The following is a 26,005-nucleotide window of genomic DNA, read 5'->3' as shown; positions in this document are numbered from 1 at the left end:
GTTCTTTTTTGGCAAATGTTTGACCTTTGTCACAAGAGTGGATTTTTTTCCTCTTTATCCTTTTCTTTCAGTTATGAATGGTGAGTGTCACTGATTTCGGATTTAACCAAACGTAGGCTTTTCATCTAATTTTCGAGAAGTTGCTTCATCAGCATTGGGCTTTCTTTTGTCTGAGAAAAAAAGGAATCTCTGTTCTTACCTCTAACTATGTGTCTCAAATTACACGTTTACGAATTCAAAACAGAATATATGAGTTGAAATGTCTATTATTTAAAAAGTTTGGTTATTGATTCTCTTCTTTGTTTTGTACAATTGCCAATTGTAACCAAGAAGGCAGAATTCATGGTTTGCAAATGTTGCCTGCATTTGAAGTGTTTGTACAGATAGAAAAAAAAAGTTATATAACTGAATTGAAAGAAAAAGAATCAGCTTGGGGAAATAAGTAATCTTCAGACTCTTTCTAAATAAACTGAAGCTTAGTTGTAACAAATAGATTCTGTGAATGTAAGAAAAATCAATAGGCAACAGGTGACACCATATTTGAAGGTAATGAGGGCAGACAGTAGTGAGATTGCAGAATATATTCAAGGTGTAGAGCATGGGTGTCAAACTGGCGGCCTGTAGGCCGGATGCATTATGTGCAGGCCACGCCCACCCCAGCTCCACACAGGCAAAAAACATCATGATACATCATGATATGTCACATGACACAATCAAGTTTGACACCTGTGATGTTGAGGAAGGGATGAATCGCTAGACAAAACAAGTTGATGAAATTCAAATTATTCCCAAATATGACATCAGATTTTTCAAAAATTCTTTTTTCAAAATTACAATATTGCATCAAAGCCAGCTTTCAGCTGTATAATAGTATGTGAGTTCTGCTACTTTATCGTTTATAAAAGCTCACTTATTGAACTTTTATAAATTGATTACTGATTACACTGGTCTACAAGGAGAAAGTCTCAGAAATGAAAGTAGCTTAATTTTACCAGAATTAGGTCACTAATAAAAAGAAAATTAAGTTCTGAATATTAATTGGCTCCAGTTTCTAAGATATAGCTTCAGGTCAAATTTGCATCAAAATAATTCAAAATTATCAGAGGGATGTGTGATTATGCTCCATAACATTTCTGCAAAATGTGATATAGTAATGAGAATGGTGCCACACCAATCATTATAAATTTATCTTTTTATTGATACCAATAACATAACTTTCCATTCATTTACTGGTTTTTCATGTAACATTTTCATGCTTTTTGGATGAAAAACTGACAAGGTCTAATATCAGATTAAACGACAAGGTTCCTCTGTTGTAATCTGGAGTCCAGTAGCTCTGCCTTACTCTTAGGCAATTCCAAATCCCTGACCAGATCATTTAGTTCACTTTGTGAAATTAGATGTGGTTCAGGAGAAGCATACAGGGGGCTAAAGTTTGGTTCCCCTGACATCGACAGCTCCGGATCAGGTGCATCCTGTTCATCATCTTCATCATTATCTGAGTCTAGAGAGTAGGATTCTGGTGGATCTAGAATTGGCAAGTCCTCACCATGGGGTACAGGATGCAGTGGGGATGGGATGTTTGGATATTCCATGGTCCACTATTTATTTCTTGAGATCCCTTTAGCAATTGAGGGAACCATGTGAAAAGAGCAGTCACTACTATGATTGGTGGGTTCCCTCCACATCATTGGAATTGCAAAAGGCATGGACTTTTTCTTCTTGTTTAGCCAATGATGCAGATAAGTTACAGATTTAATGCAACAATAATGAGGGGACAAACTCTAGTCCTGATCCACTATTTTGTATCCAAATATAGGTGGTATACCTTCTTTACCACTGCCTACTGCACTTTTGAGGTGCAAATGCAACCTCACCACAAATGTAGCAGAAGTTTTCTGCATTGTTTACATAGTTTTGTGGCATCTTGGCTTCGGAGGGAAAATATCATGCAACTGTTCCTTGGAAATGTTAAGCAATAACACTTTCACAAGCCACCAAATATAACTGTATGATGCATAAATCTGACCAAGACAAATGTACCTTGCAATAAAAGAGTAATAAATTACAGTTAGGTAATACTCTTTAACCTCAAAGTGAAGGTAAATTTATACACTTCCATGTGGTACCATTTTCACTGTTCTACCGTACTTTGTCAAGAAATTACGAGGCATTATGATAAGTAGACACCTCCCTCCTTTGTAAGCAAATATACTTGCCTGTGTATAAATTTTTATTGTAAAATATCTTGAAAACTTTAGCCAACCAGCACTTTTATCACCTGTTTTATAATTCATCTAATCAAACTATGTAAGAATTAACACATTTTATCTTGGAGGTAGATAATTTCCCAAAATTTGTAGACCAGTGTTTATTGAACCTAACTGATTATAACTTTTTATAAGATTTTTTTTTATTTTATAAGTCAGTAATACAAATAAATTAGGACAACTGTCTCCAATTTGGTACTCTCCAGCCATGATGTCAGACAGTTTTATGAGTTGTCTATGCATATCTGGAGTGATTCAGATAGACAACATGATGAAGGACAAACTGCAATCTGAAATTGATGTTAAAATGATAGCTATATTGAAAGTGATATAGTAATATTAAAAGGTTTTTTTGTTCAAGCATCTTGTGAAATATTTCAGAGTTGAAAATCAAATGTATAGATTTCTATAGAGTCTTTCTGCAGGAATGGAGGCAAAGTCCTTCTACAATTGCAACTGCCTTTGTTGAATGCTTGTACAATATTTAGTTGTTGTTTCATATCAAGCAGACCCGTCCTTTATTTATCATATCACTCATCTTATAAAAAAAAACACCCTAAATATTAGGCTCCACACAGTTGTGAAATTGCTGGCATATTTAAACATTTTCTTCCCTTTTTAGGAAGCACAGAGTCTGACAATCTGATAAAGTAATGGGATAGATCTATAGTAACAAAAAAGGAGGGAATCCTATAGACGCCCATAAGAATAAAGTAGATTCTATTTGCTGCTGTAAGAAATTGTACATGGAATGGCATTTCTGGTCTATATAGCACAAACTCTCATCTTAGATGAGAGTACAAAGCTCTCCCTCTTAGTCATGGCTATATATCAAGACTTCTAAAACAGACTGTTTGGTTATTGATAAAGGATCTTTTCCAAGCTATGGAAAGGTTTATATTAAATATGTGCTCAAACTCACAATTACTATTAAGGATTCATTCTGACAAGTGACTTGACTTGACTGAAGGCAAGTAAGTATGTTGGAGCTCCTTTTGAATAATGGCACTAGTTTTATAGTCTTTCTTGATTTTCTCATGGGAAAGTAATATAAATGAGAGTGATTCCTCCCAGTTGGCTTTCAGTGTTAGCAATGCAAATCATGCTGAAATTGTACATAATTCTCTTCCAAAGGAAAGGAAATAGCTTTTCAATAGTTTTCCTTAGTGTCCTATTGACTTATAGTGGTATACAATTAAGTCTGTAAAATTACTCTACCAGATGGAAGTTTATTCTATGCATGAAGCTAATTAAGTCAAGCTTATTTAATAATTCAGATTATAAAATCCAAATCATAAAGTAATTTTAACTTAATTAAATTCTGTAGGGAGATTAAAACAGATTAACATTGCCACTTTTGTTTTAATATTTATAGATGTTCATTTGTTCCAAGCAGTTCAAATTATCACACATGATTCTTCCCATGTTATCCCCACAACAACCCTAGAAGATAGGCTACTTTGAATAATGATTTACTTAATGTTAACAGGGACCTTCCTGGCTGAAGAGAGATTTAAATCTTGATTTCCTAAAATAATTGTGCAAATAACATATTATTTTGATAAGAAACAGATAACAATTTATTCATTCTTTGTGGCTGTTTGTTCCTAATATTTCTGTATACATAAATTGGAAGTAGAGATGCTCTAGAAGAGAAAATCGCAATCATAGCAAATATTGATGGACAACACTAATACAATAGATTCCAAGGAAGGAAGGAACACGTTCCAAAAAGGAGGACAAGACAAGATTCAGCACAGTCTGGAGCTGAATCATGTTAAGAGGAAGAGCTTTAGAAGAGTCATTCCCAGGCTATATCTGTTAGGGTAGTATAGGTTTAGTCTGGCAAGATTCTATCTATATGGTGTAAGCAAATAAAGAATTGAACTTTTGTTGGATTGTTTTATGTTGCTCCTGGGCTAGGCCTGACAAATTCTGGCTTTCCCCAGACATGGTAAGGAAGCTTCACCCACTTACCATTTTATAACCCTTAGAAGCATACTCCTCAAAGTGAAAGGAAATCTCCATCAACAAAATAATAGTCATGCATTCTCTTTTTTTTTTCAAGCCAAAGGTCAGGCTTATCGTTTAAATAGCAAGTGTGAGAATGAATTCCCCAAAATAAGCAGAGTTAGGCCAAATCAATGGGCTGGACTAAAACATTTCATAATACCACTCTTTCAGAATTGCTTTTCACTTATAGAGGCAAGCAACTGGTTTCAGTATGTCATAATGAAAGGCAACCATCTGTGACACATGTTAGAGTAAAGCTTAATGTTCCTACATGGCAGTTCACGATTTGATGTGTTGATGAGGTCATGGCAGTTCAGAGCAGTTTTGTAAGATCAGAATTATCTCTTAAAATTAAATTAATAAACTGCTAAAATATCAATTAAATAACAGGTAATATTAATGATTAAAGTAAATGATAAAAGCAAAGGTTAAAATGTGAGTTGATACATTGGAACTCTAAAATACCCAGGCATTGAATTTTAAAGTCTAGAAAGCTCAGAGCTGAATTATTAATGAAACAACTTCATGGATAATTAAATGCTGTTGAGTATTGAAAATCATGCAGCAAGAGGCGTTCGGTGAAATAACCTGGATCTCTGCAGAGTAGTAATAATGATCAGGATTTTGTTCTTTGCCTAGAAATCAATTGGCTATCAAAACGTTGCTTTAAGCAGGAATATAATATAGCTTCTTTGCCTTGTTCTTAAGACAAATCTGACTGCTGACTTTCATACCAACTGGAGTTTCTCATCTGGACAGAAAAGCAATCCCATGTAAAAAATACATTAAGTATATAATGAGTACAAGCAAATGCATCACAGTGTCAAGGTCAATATATTTATTTGTTTGCTTATCTTGCCAGGTGATTAGACTCAAAACAATTTACTTATTTTATTATTTTTTACTATTGCAATTTAAACAAAAATATTACTATCACAAAAGATCTTAAACCAGAGATAATAAGCAAATTCAACTGCTGCCTCATTGCCTCCCCAGGAATGATGAAAGAATATAATCTTCATTGCCTTTCTAGAAGGTAGGAGAATGAGGTCTCTCCAAACATTAGATGCCAGACTTTCCACAGGACTAGAACAGGGTTGGAAAATGCTTGCTTCTTTTCTTCCATATTTCTAGCTTCTGAAGATGGGAATGTGGAGCAACTCCTGAGTAGGCCACACTAAATGGGAAAATTCTGTTCAGACCAGATGGTACTGGAGGAAATGTGAACTCAGTGTGCTGTTTTATATGTGAAAAATAACATTCGAATTTGACCTGGAAAAAGTACCCAACACAGTGCCAACAAGAATGAGGTAAACCAACTAAATGGCTCTAACCCATTAACAGTTGGTTACTGTATTCTGTACTGAAGATGACTTGGAATTTTCCAAGTCATCTTCCAAGACAGTCCCAATTTTCCTTAAGAAACCCACATATTTTAGATTTTTATGTTCTGGAGTCAAACTATATTTTTAGGAAAGGTGGTGGTCTTTCAACTACAGAGATTTCTGAAGAGAATGGATTATTGCCATATTTGTTGAGATTCTATGGCTATGGTTGCTCTGCTAGATTATCTCTGGCAAGGCTGAAATGGAGAAGTGTGACTGTCCTGGTTTTGTTGAACTTTTGGCCATGGTGTCTGGACCTCTTTCAGGGTTGGAAATGTGGGACATCATTTTACAGTAGTTATTCTTCCTGAGTAGCCAACAGCAAACAGTATGTATCTGGGGAAACAACATGTGTCTGGGAAGAGGTCACATGCTCAGATTTTCCATTATTAAAGTTGCCCTGGTATTCAACATTTACATGAAACTGCTGGATTAGGCCATTAATTCATACAGATTGAGGTAACATCAGTATGCTGAAGATATCCAGCTCCACACCTACACTGAATACTAATGGGCTGGAATAGTTGTGAATCCAAAGGCCTTATAAATCTGAATATGTTCCATCTGTAGATTATGTGGAGAATCAAGGAGATCATCTTGAGGGAAAGGTAGTGTTTGGAAGAGATTCAAGTAGGATCCTCCTGGTTCACTTAGATATAAATTGGTGCAGAATGTGTGGGTAGTAAATGACACTGGATATATAGCAAATGTAACAACACTACTAAGTGAGCTGCAAAGGATGTGTTTCTGAGTGCAATTCAAGGTGCTGGTTATCATCTTTAAAGCCCTACATGGTTTGAGATTATGTTACCTGAGGAACCATCTTTTTCCAAGAGTCTCTATCCACCAAATTTGATCCAGAAGATTGGGCATGCAGCAGATCAGCCAGGGAGTTGACTGGCGGGAACTAAAAGATGGACCTTCTGTGCCATAGATCCTACTTTGTGGAATATTCTTCCATTGGAGATTATAATGGTTCCAGCCCTTTGGCCTTTCATAAGACTTTAAAAATTTGTCTATGTATCCAGGCGTAGAATGTGTTAGAAGCTCCACTTCTTGGCTTTCTTATTAATTGCTTATAACTCAGCTCTTAACATGTATTTTTTTTATCCCATTTATATCCTGCCCTTCTCTGAAGACTCAGGGCGGCTTACAATCTAAAGCACAAATCAATGTGCTTAGCAATAGCCTTCATTCTATGTATATGCCTGCTTATTAGGCCTTTTGCCCGCCCCCCCAGCGGCATTTTTACAAAGTCAGCTTATTGCCCCCAACAATCTGGGTCCTCATTTTACCTACCTCAGAAGGATGGAAGGCTGAGTCAACCTTGAGCCTGGTGGGACTTGAACCTGCACTAATTGCAGGCAGCTAGTGTTACTTAAGGAGGCATTAGCCCACTGCTCCACCAAGGCTCTATTTATTTTTATGAAAATTTTATTATTTTTAATTGTTTTATGATTTTAGAATCATAAGTCACCTAGAGTCATTAGACTGAGATGGATGGCTATAGAAATTGAATAATGGAATAAATAAGGTAAAAGGGAAAGGAGGTAAATAAAGCACAATAAGTCTTGCAAGATAAAGCAGATCAGGATATCAAGTTCTTATAAGCCTAGAACTATATTTTATTGAGATAATATAGTAACTGAATTTGGCAACTCTGATTATGTTTCACTTTCACCTCTTATATCACATTGAATACTTCTTGTTTCTCAAAACTTAAAGAATCCTTTAACCTGAATAGAATAGAATAGAATAGAATAGAATAGAATAGAATAGAATAGAATAGAATAGAATAGAATAGAATAGAATAGAATAGAATAGAATAGAATAGAATAGAATAGAATAGAATAGAGCTGGAAGGGACCTTGGAGGTCTTCTAGTCCAGCCCCCTGCTCAAGCAGGAGAACCTATACCGTCTCAGACAGGTGAATGTCTAGTCTCTTCTTAAAAATCTCCAGTGAGGGAGCACCCATGATTTCTGGGGGTAAGCTGTTCCACTGGTTGATTGTCCTCACTGTCAGGAAGTTTTTCCTTAATTCCAGGTTGCTTCTCTCTTTGATCAATTTCCAACCATTGTTTCTCATCCTTCCCTCTGGTGCTTTGGTGAACATCCTGGCCCCCTCTGCCTTTTGACAGCCCCTCAAATACTGGAACACTGCTACCATGTCTCCCCTATTTCTTCTTTTCTTTAGACTAGCCAAACCCAAGTCCCATAGCCGTTCTTCGTATATTTTAGTCTCCAGGCCTTTGATCATCTTTGTTACTTTTCTCTGATTTTTTTCTAAACTCTCAATATCTTTTTGTGATATGGTGACCAAAATTGACTGCAGTATTCCAGATGTGGTCTTACTAGGGTTTATAAAGTGGTACTAATACTTCACGTGATCTTGATTCTATGCCTCTGTTTATACAACCCAGGATTGTATTAGCTTTTTGGGTTGCTGCTGCACACTGCTGGCTCATAGTCAAGTGATCATCCACTAGGACTCAAAGTCCCTTTCACAGTTACTGTTTTTAAACCAGGTCTCGCCAAATGTTCTTATTTGCTTCAAACTCATCCTGGTTCTCTACATGTTAGAGTTGTCTCCTCTATGGAGCTGATTCACAATCTTGAGTTTCTCCTGGACTCAGACTTGGATAGTAGGTGGAGACCATGATAAGGACAGCCTTCACACAATTATAGCTAGTGCAGCACTTTTGTCTTTTGCTGAATTAGGATGCATTGCACATAATCATAAAATAGATAAAAACAAATAAAGCAATAATACAAAGCGAAAACACATGAAAGCTGAACTTCATAAAATAACTATAACAAAGTCAGGAAACGGACTTACTGCTTTTGGAGCACCAGGCCTAGGCACAAATCCCAAGTTTTTAGCACCTTGTAAAAGGCCAGCAGGGTCAGGGCTAACCTAATCTGGGAATGATGTTCCACATATGAGTGTCACTCTTGTTTTTCTTACTTTTACATTGGAGGTTTGCAACTTCCTTGAAGTCCATTGAAGGAGGTTTACCCTTTTACAGATTGTAGCCATCTGGAGAGTTATACATGCCTCTAAATTTACCCAATCTACTCCTAGAGTTGCATTGTTTGCCAATTAATTTTGGAATGAATTCAAAGTGTGGTTATTATTTTTAAAGCTCTCTATTGTTTAAGACCTCAATGTCTTCAAAAGTATCTTCTCTGACTGCCATCACTAAATCTGCCAATCCATTAAACAGGAAGAGAACACATGTTGTAGGTCCCATCTCTGAAGGAATTCTACCCACAGAGACCTTTAATCAAACTTTTTCAGTGGTGGTCTCCTTCTCTGAATCAGCTTGACCCTGCAAAACGAAATCAACTTTCTCCACAAGGCTGTTAGTACATGGCTCTTTGACAGAACAATAGGAGATGATAAGACAGAATGTGTCCTTGGTGGAGGAGATTGTTAGAATGGGTGGGTTGTTATGATTATAATGGTTTACGTTTATGTATATGATTATAATGTTAAATTATTTTGCTGATGATTATATAGTATATAGCTCAGTTTATAGGAATAGAGTATCACGAAAGAGATAAATAAATATGTATACTTTTTGGGGGAAAAACATACCGGTACATATATTAGGTTTATCCTGTTTTTTGTTGTACAGTTGTCATAATTGCCATTCTTTAAATATCCTTTTTTGTTTAACTTTTCAGTTTATAATAATAAAGCAACATCAGTGCATTTTACAGGGCATTTGAGAAATGAGTAAAGTAAAACAAATAGTTTTGAACAATATTTTGTATCAGCGCTTGACTTTCCAGATTTTAAATTCCATTTGCCCTCAGCCCTACCTAAATAGCAAACGTGAGAGATGAATGGAATTGCAAGTAATAATATTAAAAACACCACATGTTAACCACATTTGTTTTATATAAACGTGTAGAATTCATAAATCAAACTCTAGTGTTTATGATTTAAAGAGATGATTAGGAGTCCAAAAAGCCAACGTTTTTGCAGAAGAACAAGCTAATCATGACTTGTTTGCATTTTGCTGGTGGTTTATTCTTTTAAAATTGGTATTTGTAGATTTATTGAAGCTTCAGCAGAAAACAATATCAAACCAGAAATAAGATGAGTAAATACAAACTAAGTGAATTATCATTCATTGCATTAAGCCATATATGTAAAAAGATAATATAAATCATGATTCAGACATTTATATGTGAACCTACTATTATTAATAAGTTACATAAGCTTGTTCAATGGCCATGTTGCTAAGTTGGAGATTGTAGACAAACTGCAAACCTGGAAAGGCAACAGGTCTAAAAAGGAAGGTTGCAGGTTTGTAATCTGTAATGATAGATTTTGTGATCTTATTCTCAGCCTCCGAACCCAATTTGAAAGTTCGCTCCAAGTTAAAACAAAAAGTAACAGAAAGAAGAAGAAGCCCTTTACTCAGAAGGAAGGATGGAACAGTGGTCTGTTCATTCAAGAAAAGATTATTTGAGATGACAGGTAATGAACTAGAAATATCATGTCTAATTATTATTATAATTTATTACATAGTCAGCCAAATATCCAGACTGGATTTGGCATTTTTATTCACCTGTTAAGTTCTTCCCAAGGCTTAGGATAGGCAGATGTTGATGTTTGATGTGGTTAAAGATATTATCTCAGGATATAAGTTTTTCTGAGTAAAGCTGCCTTTTGCAATTGACTGATGATGATTTTGTCAATCCAATGGTGTTCATGTGGTGCTCCAGTTATCTTGGAATTTCACTCAAAGGTATTGGTACTACCTTTCCTTTCTTTTGCCACAGTCATTTTATTTCTATTTGCAGGTCTTTGTATTTTGTTATCTTCTCCAGTTCTTTCTCTTCTATTCTGCTTTCTCCAGCTATTGCCATATTCATTATCCAGACTTTTTTTGTCTTTCTTATTGACAGTTGTTAAGTCTGAGTGTTATGTGGCAGGTGCCTGACTATTTGAATTCTAAAGTTCTGAAGCAATTTAGCTTCTTCATTTTCTTTGACTTTCTCTATTTCATGGTTCTACTAGTTCTTATTATATTATATTATTTCTGCCACTGGTTTCTTTTAATAAGAATCATTATTTGGAAGATACCTTTAAAATTAGAGTAAATCCTAGGAATTCTGCACTTTTGAAAAATGATTTAGAAAAGTTATTCACAATAAATGTTTTATATCTTATGTAAAGATAAACCATGGTTCCTTCAGCTATATGTTAAAAATGGCCAAACTTTTGCAAGATTCCATGCAAGGCTTGAAAAAGATTGTGATACTAAAGTCACTTTAATTAATGGTTTATTTTTAAAAACAGCATCTTTATTTTATAGTTTGTGAAAAAGATCAGATTCTTTTAATGAATAGCAGAGAGGTACCATGTTTGTGCTTGCACAAGATCTAAAGCAATTCTCAGTAATGTCAGTCAAAGCCTTAGTAAACTAATTTAAAGGAACCAAATGATATTGTGTATCTTTTGGTTATTAGCATTAACATTATTTTTGAAGACAGTACTTATAAGCCATCTGTTTATTTACTTTTTATTTAAAAAGGGCATTTTATGTTTGCATGATGAATAGTATATATAATCATACCATTCTACATTGATGTGTGTGTGTGTGGTGTGTGTGTATGTATATGTGTATACACACACACACACACACACATATTCTTTTGATCAGCTCATAAAATATATTTTCTTTGTCTACATAATGAGTTTAATAGGCTCTTTAATCTATTCAGTGGTATATTATTTTACCTTACCATGTAATCTTAAAATAGAAAAACTTTTTAATAGTAAAACAAAGTATGATAAAATCATTAAGATACTATATTAAGGTTTTGAAGATTCTGGTTTTTCCCTTAGAATTCACTGACTGAACTGCAAATGAGGTATTGTTTTTTATTAGTTGCTCATATAAAGGCCAGTTCACAACTGAGTCCTCCAGGGGTTTATCCAAACAGCCTAGGAATGGTAGCAGGCCTCATGAATTGATGACATGTTATCTTGACCTTTGAGAGTCCAGTATCTCTATCATGCTGGTCTCTTACAGAGGCAAAGAGAATGCAGCCAAAGGTACTTCCTTTTCCTTTACTCATTAGAAACTTTTTTTTAGTATTTTGCCTACCACTGAGAAACTTGCCCATCTTGGAAGGAGAAAAATATTGCTCAAGTAATAAATTGTGGGTTTTTATGCAGTGGAAACATTATGATGTAAAGACAAATTATAACATGAATAAAAGAATACATTGTGTGGGCAACTTATTTTATGTTATAGCTGAAACTTTCTGATTACTAATCCTACTTAGATTTATTTCTTTTACCAACATTCCAGAATCATCAATTGGTAGCAGTTCTCCAGGATCAGGTCCTAGTTCACCATGTAATGGTCCTACAAGAAATACAGAAAGTGAAACATCAGTATTACCATTGAATTCCCAAGCTGAGGTAAGAAAATAATTGTTTTATGTATCTGGTATTTGGATTACTAATATTAAGATACCCAAAACTGCAACCAGTCCAAAATGCAGTGCTTAAGTAGTTATGGGTACTAGATGATTTATCATGTAACATCCATCCATTGAGAACTGCACAGATTATAATTTTGTTTCTGGATGCAATTCAGGGAGGTGATTGTCACCTTTAAAGTCCGTTGTGGTTTTTCCAGTCCACTCTGCCTATCCTTTTAAATCTGCAAAATAAGGTTCGTTCTGGATTGCTACCTTTAGCCAGTGTCATCTTCAAAGATCTCAGGTTTGGATGTTCTCAATTGGCCTCCCACCCATCTTTGGAACAGCATTCCCTCCAATCTAAGAGTGGCTTCAATTGTAAGGTAGTCCTTGACTTAATGGCCACAATTGAGCTCAAAATTTCTGTTGTTAAGTGAGACATTTGTTAAATGAATTTTGCCCCATTTTACAACCTTTCTTGTCACAGTGAATTTCTTGTTAAGTGAATCACCACAGTTGTTAAATTAATAACAAAGTTGTTGAATGAATCTGGCTTCCCCATTGACTTTGCTTCTAAGAAGGTCAAAAAAGGTGATTACATGAACATAGGATATTGCAAATGTCAATAATATGAACCAGTTGCCAAGGATCTGAATTTTGATAGGGATGCTACACTGGTCGTAAGTGTGAAAGTGGTCATAAGTCACTCATGGCTGTTGTAACTTTGAACAGTGACTAAATGAAGTTGTAAGTCAAGGACTACCTGGATTTGTAATTACATAAATTTGTAATTTCCCATTAAGATCTGATTTTTTTCAGTGGATCAAACTTTGGGTCTGAAGGGTTGTTTCTGTCCCTCCTAGGGGAGTGATTGTATATATAGGTTATGATTGTTTCTTGGGACTTGGGAAAACTAAAGTGTTTAATTCTTGTGTTTTAATTTTTAATCTTACTGTTTTGTAAGTTTAAGTATCACAAAGTCAAACATGATTGGAAGAACATGTATGTATGTGTGAATGGATGGATAATGCCTTTTGCTGGATATCTGTGGACTCCTTGTCCAATATTTAAATGTAGGTAAATGATCTTATTGTATATAATAGCATGATTTCCCATAATTTCTAGGGTGAAGTAGTAGCAAATGCTTATTGAATATTCAAGCACAGGAGTACAACTATATCCCTTAGCAACTCCCTAAGATTGCCATCTTCTGATTTTGATGCTCCAAAACTGTCCTATAGTCTGGGGATACATGTGTAAAAATTAATATCTAAAATATTGGGATGCCAAAACAGTCTTCCTTTAATGATTAAAATAAACATCTTTTAATCTCAGATATACTCTGTTGCTTTTATCTAAACATTGACATAATGGAGGAAAATGAAATTGAAAATTTTCCAGAAATTTAAAATCCAAAGTTGTAAATAATTATGTATACAAGCAAATAGTTCAGTTTTAAACACTTTTACTAGTATTCTGCGTATTATGGTATATTGTAATAAAATACTTCTGATGCAAGATAAGCCACAATTGACCAGAAACTTATTAAAGAATATATATTCGTTGATTCTCATGTCTTAAAGCATATAAGTTTTTAGAAGCTTACCTGCAAAACATAGCAATATATATTCAGATGTAGACATGTGCAATCTAAATATCTTTGATTTAAAACAGTTTAGATTATTTTATTTTATTTTATTTTACTGAATTGTCTGGTCAAATGCAGAGTAATCAAACAATGTTTATTTGAGAACAGGAAAATAATTTATTTGGTTCTTTGGAAAGTTAGCTTAATAGTGGATTTATTTTGAAATGTAGTCTGCCCAGTTCCTTTATATAAAATAATTATGAAAAAAACCTCCCATTACATTATAATTTTCAGTGACAAATCATAATATCTTTTCCTGATATTCATTTATAGGTCTCAAAATATGTTGTACAGTTAATAATTTACATTCAAATTTAGTATTACATTACATGTTTCAGTCTATTCTCTCAGCTTAATTCAGAATCAACATGGTATTTGCTTTCTTGACCAGCATGCAATAAAGGTTCATTTGGTTTCTGAAGTTTCATCCTAGTTGATAATGTTGGCACAAGTCTATTCAATATACCCTATATTTGCCAATTATTTCATTCTTATGAATTGTATTTCATTACTCAAACATGTTTTGTACATCCCCAGTGTTCAGTAAAAATCTTTGATATTTGTCTGTTAAAAAGTTGATGTTTATTTATTTGAATATTATATCCCATAATATTTAGATACTGTTCAAGATATCTAGTAACATATTATCATTTCCCACTCCCCAGAAGAGTGGTTAGAAAAAGTGCTTTATCACAAACTATGCAGGTACAGTTGGTAGAATAAAATCAGCTTTCAAATTAAATTTACATTGCATATAAACGTAAATAAGATCTTAAAGAACTGATGAAAGGCCATCTACTATGCTAATCTAGCTTTTTAGGGAAGGGACAGTTTAGATATGGCCACTGGGGCAGCCTTTTCATCCCCCCCCCACATCAACCAGATTTCTATAGTTGTATGTGTGTAGTTAGGATGAAAGATGTTTATTAGCAACTGGACTACCAAATGTTGGTTGAATAATTTAAGATAATTTGGAATTATCAATATCCTTTGCTGGAGAACTATTTTAAAAAAGTATTAATAGAGTTGTAAGTTGCTCTGCAAAGCTAATGGAACTCTTTTTAACTCTCCTTTGAAGCAGATTCTTGCTCTGTACTATATTTTCAATACACACACACACAAATGTAAAACTACAATGAGTAAGAGAGAATCAGAAAATACTTGATATTACATGCATCAAATGTTGATCAGAAGGCAAGAGTTCAGTTTGATGTGCTTTATTCATTTTATTAGAATTATCTGTAAATATTAGAAACTTCCCTCAAAATTTGGAAAATACTATGAATTTAACCTGAGATCTGTTGCATGCAATCATATATTCCTTCTCATGTAAATTAATTTATCAAAAAATAAACATATATTTGTTTCAAAAATTAAATGATATGCTAACAACAAGACAACCTCGTGACATTTCCCATTCTGCTAAATGGATGGGGATTCCCAAATTCTTCTATGAGTGAAAGAAAAAGCGTGGAGACATTTTCTGTTTGGGTGAAACACCAAAGATTGTAAAATAAACCCTGACATTTCCGTTAAAAAGAATAGACAGACACATGATAAGGAAGAATTGGGAATATGACGTATTTTTGTTAACCATCAGGCAAACTATTTAAAACAATTCTTAAATATATGAATGTATTAATTATAATTACATTCTGGACTTGGATCCATGCATCAAAGAAACTTATAAAGACTTAATTTAAAAAATTATTTCCCTGTAAAAATCTTATTGTTTAGCATGTAATTTGCATATTTTGCATTATGCTGATTTCTACTAAATTCAATAAAAATGAAGAAATGGAAAAACATTTGCAAGATTGCAACCTGTGAAATCTTTTGATGGAAAAAAATAGCATAAGGGAAAGTAATTTGTCAGATAGAAAGCTAAAGGGATAATTCTTCAGGTCATTGGCAGGACACTAACCTCTGAAGAGTGCGAAGCCCAGTTCAGTCTCCAACAGTGACTTTTTCTAATAACGAATTAATTGTATGTGTGAACTCTGATCCAAGGCCAGGCGTGTGACCTCTTCACACTGATAAGTAGCTTCTTTTTGGCCCCTTCCCTAAAAGGTTACATTGATAGCTAACATGTGGTATTTTTGAGTCATAAAGCTCTTTATAAGATTCCAGGAAGTTAAAAATATAGCATCTCAAAATGCACTAATCCATACAGCAGTACTTTCAACACATAAAGTTTAATTCACATAAGAAAATAATGCTGCATCATCTGTTAATTCTTCACACATTCTTCTTCTTTGCCTTCTGAAAAGATTCTGCTATATGTTTCATCATATTAAGCAATAAAATGGGAGAGACTTTCTCCACTATAATTAAGAAATAGGTTCTCATAATCTAGTTTTAAATGTCTTTTATATTGGAGTAGGAAAAAACATGTTTGCATGCCTTAAAAGGAATATTTTGGGTGAATATTAAAACAAACTAATTTATTATTATATTATATTGTATTATTTATTCTGCTGTTGAAATGTTAATTAGGGAACAAGGCCATCATTTAATGGCTAAAACATATGGTGTGCATGGAGAAGATCCTGTAAAAAAGGATTTTGATGTAAAATACTATATACCTGCTGCTGAAGATGTAAGAGAAGAGTAACCTCTATTCAGCAAGAGACCTGCTTTAATATAAAGATTTTTCTATGTTCCATTGTGTTTTAAATATATATTGGTTGTATGAAAATATTTTCAATCTGCTTATTCATATATTGTGTTAGGATAAATGGATTATATCAGTTTCAAGTTTACAGTATTTTAAACAAAGTGAAATTAGGTTTTTTTAAGCATTTATTTATTTCAGGTGGAAGTATTGATTTCAACTATCAAAAATATGCATATTAGAAAATAAATTGCAGAAACATAATTGCTTATGATAGTAGAAATAGCTTTCACAGTTCTAGTTTAGGTGCATACATTCCACATCATTAAATTATTCTGATTGTAGAAATGCCTATAAATAGAAAAATCAATTCTTATCTAATCTTATCCCAATGTTCTTCTATTATATTTTATATAATTTTGTAGTATTATATGTTATATAATTTCTATAGATCAGAGTTATACTTATTTAAATATGTAGCTATTTACCATAATTAAAACATCCTATCAGTTTACAGTTGTACTGAGAACACTCAGGGAACTAGGGAATGTTCTATAGAGAAGGTGTAAAAAGTTTATGTAGACCCATGTATCCTAACCATACCTCTTCAATGGCCTGACTAATTGAGAAGAAACTGGTCTCAAAGTACTTGACTTTTTAGAACAAACTGGTTACTTTAAGTCTTGCAGCACATCAATCCTAATTCCCTTGGATTTTGGTGTCTGTTTTACATAGTCTTCCATTTCAGCTCCCCAAATAGAAAATGCTTCAAAATTTAAATGCAAATAGAGAAACAACAGATTTCATTGAAGTATTCTGTTTGTTTGCTGTAGCTTATTATATGGTTTTTTTAAATTAAGAACTCCATAAGAATTTCATCTTAGATTTATTTTTAATGACAACTCCTCTAAGATCAGGAAGATAGTATTTACATCAAGAAAAACCTTTTTAAAGTTTTTCACCATAGGCCAGGGGTGTCAAACTGCCGGCCTGCGGGCCAGTTGCATCATATGGAGGCCGCACCCACCCCAGCTCCGGCAATGCAAAAAAGGCATGATACGTCGCAATACGTCACATGACATGGCAAGTTTGACACCCATGCCATAGGCCATATATTCTGTGTGTAGAGGATAAACATCCAGTCATGAGTCCATGGTCAAAACTTGTGGGAGAATCTGACTTGGTAATGTAAATCATATCAGATGGGAATGAAAGAAGGTTCTATATACCAACCCAAATAATTGACCCATCATTATTATTTTTATTGAGAAACAATAGCATTCAAGGATTCCCATCATAAATATTTCCATGCCCTACATAAGTATGGTAGGGATTGAACTTGGGATATTTTGAATCAGTATGTGCTTTACCATGGAGCCACAACCCTTGCCTAAAGATGCATGTAATAGTAATTAGTCTGAAGTTCTTCCCTGTACAGAATATTCTCATTGGGCCTGACATTTTGTGGCTTCTTCTGATCTGTATTAACCAAGTTGTATGACATTTCCTGGACTAACTGATCACAGAGAATAACCATTTATTCCACTAGATATTGCTGTGCTGCTCTTTACACCATTTCAGAATAGCTATTATGAACCATTACTGGTGGGAAGCTATGATTTCTTTTGAATTAAATACATACAAATTGAATAATATCAAGTGTATTTTTAATGATAAAAATGATTTTAATGATACACTTTAATGATACATGCAAGCTTTAAAGCTTAGTTTTAAATACCATTAATCATATATTTAAAGATGTAGCATTTAAAAATATATTAATATGTGTAAAAATATATACATCAATTGTTGTGAAATGTAAAGAAATATAGATTAAAATATTCATTCTACAATGTTCTAAGTAAAAAAAATCCAAAAGCTAATATACCACTTGCATGTTTGTGACATCTATAAAATATAAACATTTCACACAAAAATGTTATTCTATTTTATTTTCACGTGAACATGACTAAAAATAGTTTACACTGCTGCATGTTTTCAGTACAATTTTAATGGATGACCTATATAGATAATTCCTTTATGATGTCAGTGATAGGTTTAGTCTCCAAACAAACTCTATAGGAAGGTTATGTTTTGGAATAACATCCTGTGTTTTTGTGCTGTTCAACTCTTTACTGATGGTCTGAGGTTGCATTGTATTAACTCTAGGTATTTTCCAGCGTTAATTGATATCCCAGGTTTGTCCAGAGGAAAATCTACAGCTCCACACAACATGCTTGACAAGTTATTATATTTATTTTAGTCAAAGCTTGAGTGCACAGGATCCCTCATAGAGGTGGTCTATTATTGGAGTGCCATATGCTTTTTGTTTGGGAAGAAAGCAGTCACTGTGTCATACTGTTACAGAGAGTATTCTTTTTCAAGGATGTTGTTCCCCTGAGGACCATATCATGCCAGAGTTCCAGAGTCCAGTAAGACCTTTTGCAGTTCTTATTGTGTAAAAAAATCTGGGAGGGAGGGAAGAGTTAAACAATAACAACAAAAAAAGGTAATTCTAGAAGGTGTAGTCGACCACATGTTGAAGAACATGAATATCAGAGAAGGAATGGGTAAAACTAACATTTTCATTAAGAAAATGCAATAACCATCAGAAAAGCAAGTTTCATGTTTTATCTGACGTAGAGTGACTAACTACTTAGAAACTATTTAAATATAGTAAATATTGTGTTAAATCGTGAAAAAGCATGTTATATTATCTCAGATATATAGGAAGAAAAATAATAATTTATCTAATTTCAATATTTTGGCTGATATCTGAAATTAAGGAGCCGTACACCTTATGAGCCCTGTGGGATGAATTGGAACCAAATAACCAATGCACAATATATAAGCTTAGATAAATAGTGTTACCGTTATAGATGAAGAAGAGAAAGTGGCGATTCCCAAATGTCAGGCTTGCAGTATTTATTATCCCTCAACCACATCCAGCATATCAGGTGCCAACAAAACACTTGGCAATTCTGCTGCGTTTGCTGTTCCATGCAAGCAGAATGAACAACAAGTAATTTGAAGATTAACCTATTAAACTATTACAGTCCAGATATACTGGAGATGAGCTCTGGGTTTCAAGTAGGCTGTGAATTAATTCTCCATTCTATGTTCCAATGGCTTGAAATTATTAGCCGTAATTGTGAAATTGTGTTCTTGAAGTTTTTCATTATCAGGATTTCAGTGGAATGCTACTAGTGTAAAAGAGAAAGCATTTCCTCTTGTTTGTTCAACAAAGACATGGAAATATTTTTGGCTAGCCAAACATGATCTTTTTTAAAAAATTTCTGCAGGATATGGTTCCACAACATTGCATTCTCATCAATGAAGAATCAATGAACCTTTTGAATATCTATGCATCTCCTTCTTTACCTAACATCACTTTAGGACTCCCGGCAGTACAACCAGCACTCACAGTAAGTGACTGGTTTAGTACTTTTGCTAACTTTAGTTAAGATGTGTTTGTATATTTTCAAGGCGTTACTTCAAGGCAGAGTTAAAATAATACAGAATTATTTCAAATAAAAAATATATACTGTTGAAATAGAGAGCCTTTATTTTACATTTTCCCTTAATAATTTTGTTGTTATTTCAAGTAAAGAAACAAATTATCATAGATCTATTAATTTTCAACTTATGTATATCCAAAGGCAATTTAATTCTTTTGACTGACACTTTTTGTATTTATCTTTTACCAACTTCTTTGTCTGACAATAAGTAAATTTGGGAAATTGACACAAATATGAAATGCTAAATTACAATAAGGGCTGAATATGTCTCTTTCACCTGCCATATCTCTATATTAAACATTATCTTATGCTGTGAGAATAATAAAGTTTTTAAAACTGCTTTGTTCAGTTTTTAAATGTGTAATTTGGAAGTTGTGGTTTTTTTAACGTCTTCATTTGCTCTGTAGGTGCCATCACCATTTGCAGAAAAACAAAAGAATGAGATGCAGTTAATCAAGCAAGGAGTAGCCATGTCTAGTCAGCCCAGGGGGACTATCAGTTCACTTTCAAGTCCTCAGCCCATTGTTCCAGAGGGAAAACCAAACTATAGCCATCAGGCTATCTTGCAACATTTGCTATTGAAGGAGAAAATGAGGCAGCAAAAACTTCTACCCACAGGTAATTATGAAAGAATTATTGGGAAAAGACTTTATTTGTAATCAAAAATTCAACTGTAGACAAAAATAGGAAGTTGCCTTGAACTAACCCAATATCTGCTGTCTCAAGGATAAACAATCCTCAGTTAAGAGTTCACCTGCAAACCTTAAATTGTTTTTATGTTGCCCCTAAAACACACTGTGACCCAAATGCCCTAGTTTCTTCCCAAGTGTGTATTTTTCCCAGTTTTAGGCACAAAATAGAATACAATTATCATTGAATTATACAATGTGTAAAGTATAAAATAAACATGAATCCCATCTTATTCTCCCAAAATCCCAGTTCTAGAATACACAAGACCAGTCCATTTATATGTAATTTTAAATAGCAAAAAAAAATCCCCAAGCCAAAGAATAGTCTCTAGATAATCTTGAACATATATTAATTGTCAGGATCAGTGGACTGGTTATTCAAATCTTTTAGAAGAGATACAAAGGATAGAAGTATGAATTTTTTACATTTTATCCACCAGCATTTTGCTTTCATCAAAGTCATTAACTTTTATATTCTGAATTGTTTAAAATATTAATGTAATCATTGTGTGAACATTTCTATCATTCTAATTTATACTATATCAAATGTTACTTTAAAAAAACAGAAATCTTAATACCGAATTCATAAATTGCTATTTTCTACTTTAAGCGAATTGGTTCTAGTTTGATTCAGACTGTCCAAATTATTTTCTTGTCTTGTTGGTTTTATTCAGAAAATCAATTTAATTTGCACATCCAGATTTATGGCCCATTTTATGCAAATTAATTTGGACACTAAATACAAGTATGTACTTGTACAGTCTCAATGATAAATCAAATTGCAGATATTAAATTCAGTTTGATGTTTGCAGTGAATTGTTTTTTCAGTTTGAAAAAACTATGTACATTGGTGATTCAAATATCATACGTGCCTAATTCTATATTCAGTTAGCTCAATTTTATAAAAAATGGTAATGATAGTCTTACATTTCATTGGCTTTTCTTTTGATGAGAGGTATATTGTTGACCTGCAGGTACAGGGCCTCTTCATCCACAGTCACCATTGGCAACAAACGAAAGAATCTCACCTAACCTAAGAGCTGCACACAAGTTACCTCGACACAGGCCACTAAACAGAACTCAGTCTGCTCCCCTCCCTCAAAGCACTTTGGCTCAACTTGTCATTCAGCAACAGCATCAGCAGTTTCTGGAGAAGCAGAAACAGTATCAGCAGCAAATTCACATGAACAAAGTAAGTTTTTATTTGATTGCAGTACATAACAGATATAGAAATATGCATAATATACACATATTCAGGGAGGAAAAATAGCTAGGTATAAGTTCAGTTTACAGTAGAGATGCTTTTTTTTTAAACAATTTTTTTAAAAATTATTGCCAAGCATTAGATTTTCTGTGAGTGTGATTTATACAACAGTATCTTGGCTTAATGAATAAAAATATTAACACATCTTTTCTGCAACCTCGCTTTTCTTTCTGCAAGTGCTTTTCAAAGCAGAGCAGAGCTCAATTAACCATCACTTTCTATTTCTATTTCATCTAAACTAGAAAATTACAGTTATAAGTATTGGAACAAGCCAGGATTTCAAATCATATTAATGGGAGAATCCTGCTTTATATTCATGCATGCAAGAAGGGAGATTGGGAATAGCATCATGAAATCCAAGGCTAATTTATAGTTCCACTTATTAAGTTGAGATTTGATAGTTCATACATTGTCTATATATTTTCTAAACAGGCAATTATGCATAATGTTACACAACGGAAATAGTTATTTTAATTTACAACAACATTGCACAAAACTAAAAACTGGAAATTAGTAAGTATTCCCCTTCTAGAATGTAGGAACCTATTGTCACTGCATTTTAGGCCTATACAATTTTTGTTACAATTAAAAAAAATCTAAGTACTTAATGATGAGAACATAATTATTCATTATCATCATTTATTTGTTGTATGATCATTTTATGTCATTCTTAGAATGATAGAATATTTTGTAATGTATTTTATACATCTATTTCATATGTTTATTCTTGTAGGAATTTATTTATGCAAATTCTAGAACTCCTGAGTATAAATTATTTTTTCTCTAATTGTGATAGTAGATATAATCATATAACAAAAATAATTTCAAAATATGTTACATCCATCTTACTAGGTAATTTTTCCTCCTTGAGCTGCAGATTCTTTAGGTTGCCTTCGATTCCTATTCCATGTTTTTAAAATTCCCAATCAAATTAGAAACACAACCTGAAGTTTAACTAAATAGTTTGTGTAGTGGTTTGATTATTTAAATCTCATTTTAATTAGGAAAAATGAAGACTAGAAAACTTCAAAGTTTAGATCTGATCCTTGTATGTTAACCCTTCTCAACTTGAGTGTTTTGATTATTCAACTTCAACTCTACTGGGCTTTTCATTTACTATGTGTTCCATATGTTTAATCAAAATGGCATCTTGAAAATCCCAGGTTTTCAATATATTTTGCCATCGTGCAGTTGCTTCAAAAAAAAAGGAATCTTTTATTACTGTTTGAAAGACAGAATCTCTCTGATATTTATCTCCAGAAATACAACACAATGATTAGCTGCATTTCATGTTTTTTTCCATAAAAACTATTTCAATTGGTATTGTTTTCTTATGTTTTCAGGCATGTTATTATTTCTGTTATATTAGTCTCTTAAGATCATTATCATCATCATCATCCAAACCATTGTAGAATAAAAACTTCTTCACTGCAGGTTTTGGCCTGCAATGTAACCAATCAGGCTAGTCTAGTGAAAGTTAATAGATACCTAACAGTTTCTTCATCAAGAGCTGAAGGAGAGTGACTGGCCCAAAATTATCTAGATTGCTTCTATAGCTAAGTGAATACTAGAATATGAATCTTCCCAGTCCTAATCCAGTACATAACCACTATATTACATAGGCACTCGTAGCCATATACGGCCATCTAGAAATGCAACATGGTCTGCCAAATACAAAATAATATCTCCTGATTTTTATCATTCTAAACAGGAAGCCAAGGTAGTTGGTCTGCCATGTTTAGATGGCCTACAATTCATAGTCAATAAGCTACAATTATATCACAATTGAAAGAATGGTATATTGAAAAACATATTTTTAGTGCTGTAGGAACTTCAGTGGGAAAGAAATGCATATAAAAGATTAGCATGTCAAAGCCTGCCATTTACCATTAGGTTGAGACTTAATGGAGGTAATAGAAGAACTGGGGTGGAAATCCTAGTCAGAACAGTTCCCCCATGATGTTATACGGAGTATGCAACAAAAATTCATTTTAATGTATGCTGATTAGTGTATATTCAAAGTGACAACAAAATTATTATTCTATTCTATATGGAGTTGTGATTAAGTGATTTAGCCAATTTAGAACTTTTTGAGAACTTCTTAAAATAAAGGTGGAATGTCAGCAACATCAAAAGCAGTGGCTATGTTCTAATAATGAAGCTTACAATAATAATAATAATAATAATAATAATAATAATAATAATAATAATAATAATAATAATAATGATGATAATGATAATAGAGTTGGAAGGGACCTTGGAGGTCTTCTAGTCCAACCCCCTGCTCAGGCAGAAAACCCTGTACCATTTCAGACAAATGGTTGTCCAGTCTCTTCTTAAAAACTTCCAGTGTTGGAGCTTTCACAATTTCTGGAGGCAGGTTGTTCCACTGATTAATTTTTCTAACTGTCAGGAAATATTTTCTTAGTTCTAGGTTGCGTCTCTCTTTGATTAGTTTTCATCCATTGCTTCTTATCCTGCCTTCAGGTGCTTTGGAGAATAGCCTGACTCCCTCTTCTTTGTGGCAACCCCTGAGATATTGGAACACTGCTATCGTTCTCTTCATTAAACTAAACATACCTTAAGGACCTGCCTCAATTAGGTCTCCCAAGAAAGCAGAACTATTGAAACAGGCATTGTCTCAAAAGGAACTTTTTATTGAGAGTTAGTGATAGCAAGGAAGCAAAGCAAGGTCTGAGGAAATAGCCCCTGCAAGCAGTATATCAAAAGCAGTAATGGTTACTTCTTCCCCCAGGGTCCCCACTGTCCATTTGAATCTCAGCCAATCCACAGGTGATGTCTTGTCTTGATAACTGGATCCTTTGGTGCACTCTTTAAGGTCTCTTTCGGTGTCATTTCCCTCCGGCTCCAAACCGTCTTCCAGATAAGGGTGATGGTATTTGGCTGCATTCCTTCCCCTGGGTGAAGGGCAGTGTGGCATGGGCAAAGCAAAGCATATTGCATATTCCTGCAGTGGAATCCCCCCTCCCAACAGAATGGCAGGCCCCAAAACATGCTTATAGAAGCATGTATAGGTTAGATAGAATGGTAATACATTTCTTTGGGAATCTGACCTATACCCAGTTCCAGCAACCATTCTTTATGTTTTAGCCTCCAGTCCTTTAGTCATCTTTGTCGCTCTTCTCTATACTCTTTCTAGAGTCTCAACAACTTTTTTACATTGTGGTGACCAAAACTGGATGCAATATTCCAACTGTGGCCTTACCAAGGCATTATAAAGTGGTATTAACACTTCACGTGATCTTGATTCTATCCCTTTGTTAATGCAGCCTAGCACTATGTTGGCTTTTTTGGCACCTGCAGTACACTGCTGGCTCATATTTAAATGATTGTCCACTAGGACATCCCTCTCACAGTTACTACTATTGGGCAAGGTACCACCTGTACTTGTGCATTTGGTTTTTCTTGCCTAAATGTAGGACCTTACTTTTTTCACCATTGAATTCCATTTTGTTAGATAATGCCCAATGTTCAAGTCTGTCAAGATCCTTCTGTATCTTAAGCCTATCTTCTGGAGTGTTGGATATTCCTGCCAGCTTGGTGTCGTCTGCAAATTTGATGGGTTTCCTATCTACCCCCTCATCCAAATGATTGATGAAGATGTTGGAAGAGCACTGGGCTCAGAGCAGAGCCTGTGGCACACCACCACATACTTCCCTCCATGTAGATGCAGTTCCATTGAGGACTACATGCTGAGTATGGCTGGTCAGCCAGCTACAAATCCATCTGGTGGTGATGCTGTCTAGCCCACATTTTTCTATCTTATCTAGTTGTAGGTTGTGGTCTAGTAAATACCTTACTGAAGTCCAAGTAAATTATATCCACAGCATTCCTCTGGTCCACTAATTTTGTCACCTGGTCAAAGAATGCAATAGGATTTGTCTGGCATGATCTGTTTTTGACAAACCCATGTTGGCTTTTACTAATGACCTTGTTTGCCTCTAGGTGTTCGCTAATTAGTTGTTTGATTATCTTTTCCAGAACCTTCCCAGGTATTGAGATCAGGCTGATAGGTTTCCTTGATCCGCTTTTTTTTATTTTTTTGAAGATGGGAACTACATCAGCTCTTTTCCAGTCCTTTTCTATTAATAAAAATTGGGAAAACTACGTTACTGTAGATTTCCCCCTGTAAGAA

The 26,005-nt window shown here is 34.0% G+C and overlaps 1 protein-coding gene across 1 annotated transcript in view; it reads left to right on the top strand.

The window, feature by feature from the left end:
• The window catches only part of LOC308678154 (histone deacetylase 9-like), a gene marked incomplete at both ends in the record, with an annotated part of 98,138 nt that overhangs the window by 61,468 nt on the left and 10,665 nt on the right, over positions 1-26,005 (top strand). Inside the window, 5 exons of the mRNA XM_081345094.1 lie at positions 10,027-10,158; positions 12,002-12,114; positions 19,681-19,803; positions 20,304-20,514; positions 21,560-21,777. Coding sequence (XP_081201220.1) covers positions 10,027-10,158; positions 12,002-12,114; positions 19,681-19,803; positions 20,304-20,514; positions 21,560-21,777 — 797 coding nt within the window. The remainder of the gene's footprint in view (positions 1-10,026; positions 10,159-12,001; positions 12,115-19,680; positions 19,804-20,303; positions 20,515-21,559; positions 21,778-26,005) is intronic.

The sequence above is a fragment of the Vipera berus genome, assembly GCF_964194415.1.
Source record: "Vipera berus genome assembly, chromosome: Z".
Taxonomy (NCBI): Eukaryota; Metazoa; Chordata; class Lepidosauria; order Squamata; family Viperidae; genus Vipera; species Vipera berus.
The sequence above is the reverse complement of the archived record's forward strand: the minus strand, read 5'-3'. Positions and strand labels throughout refer to the sequence as shown.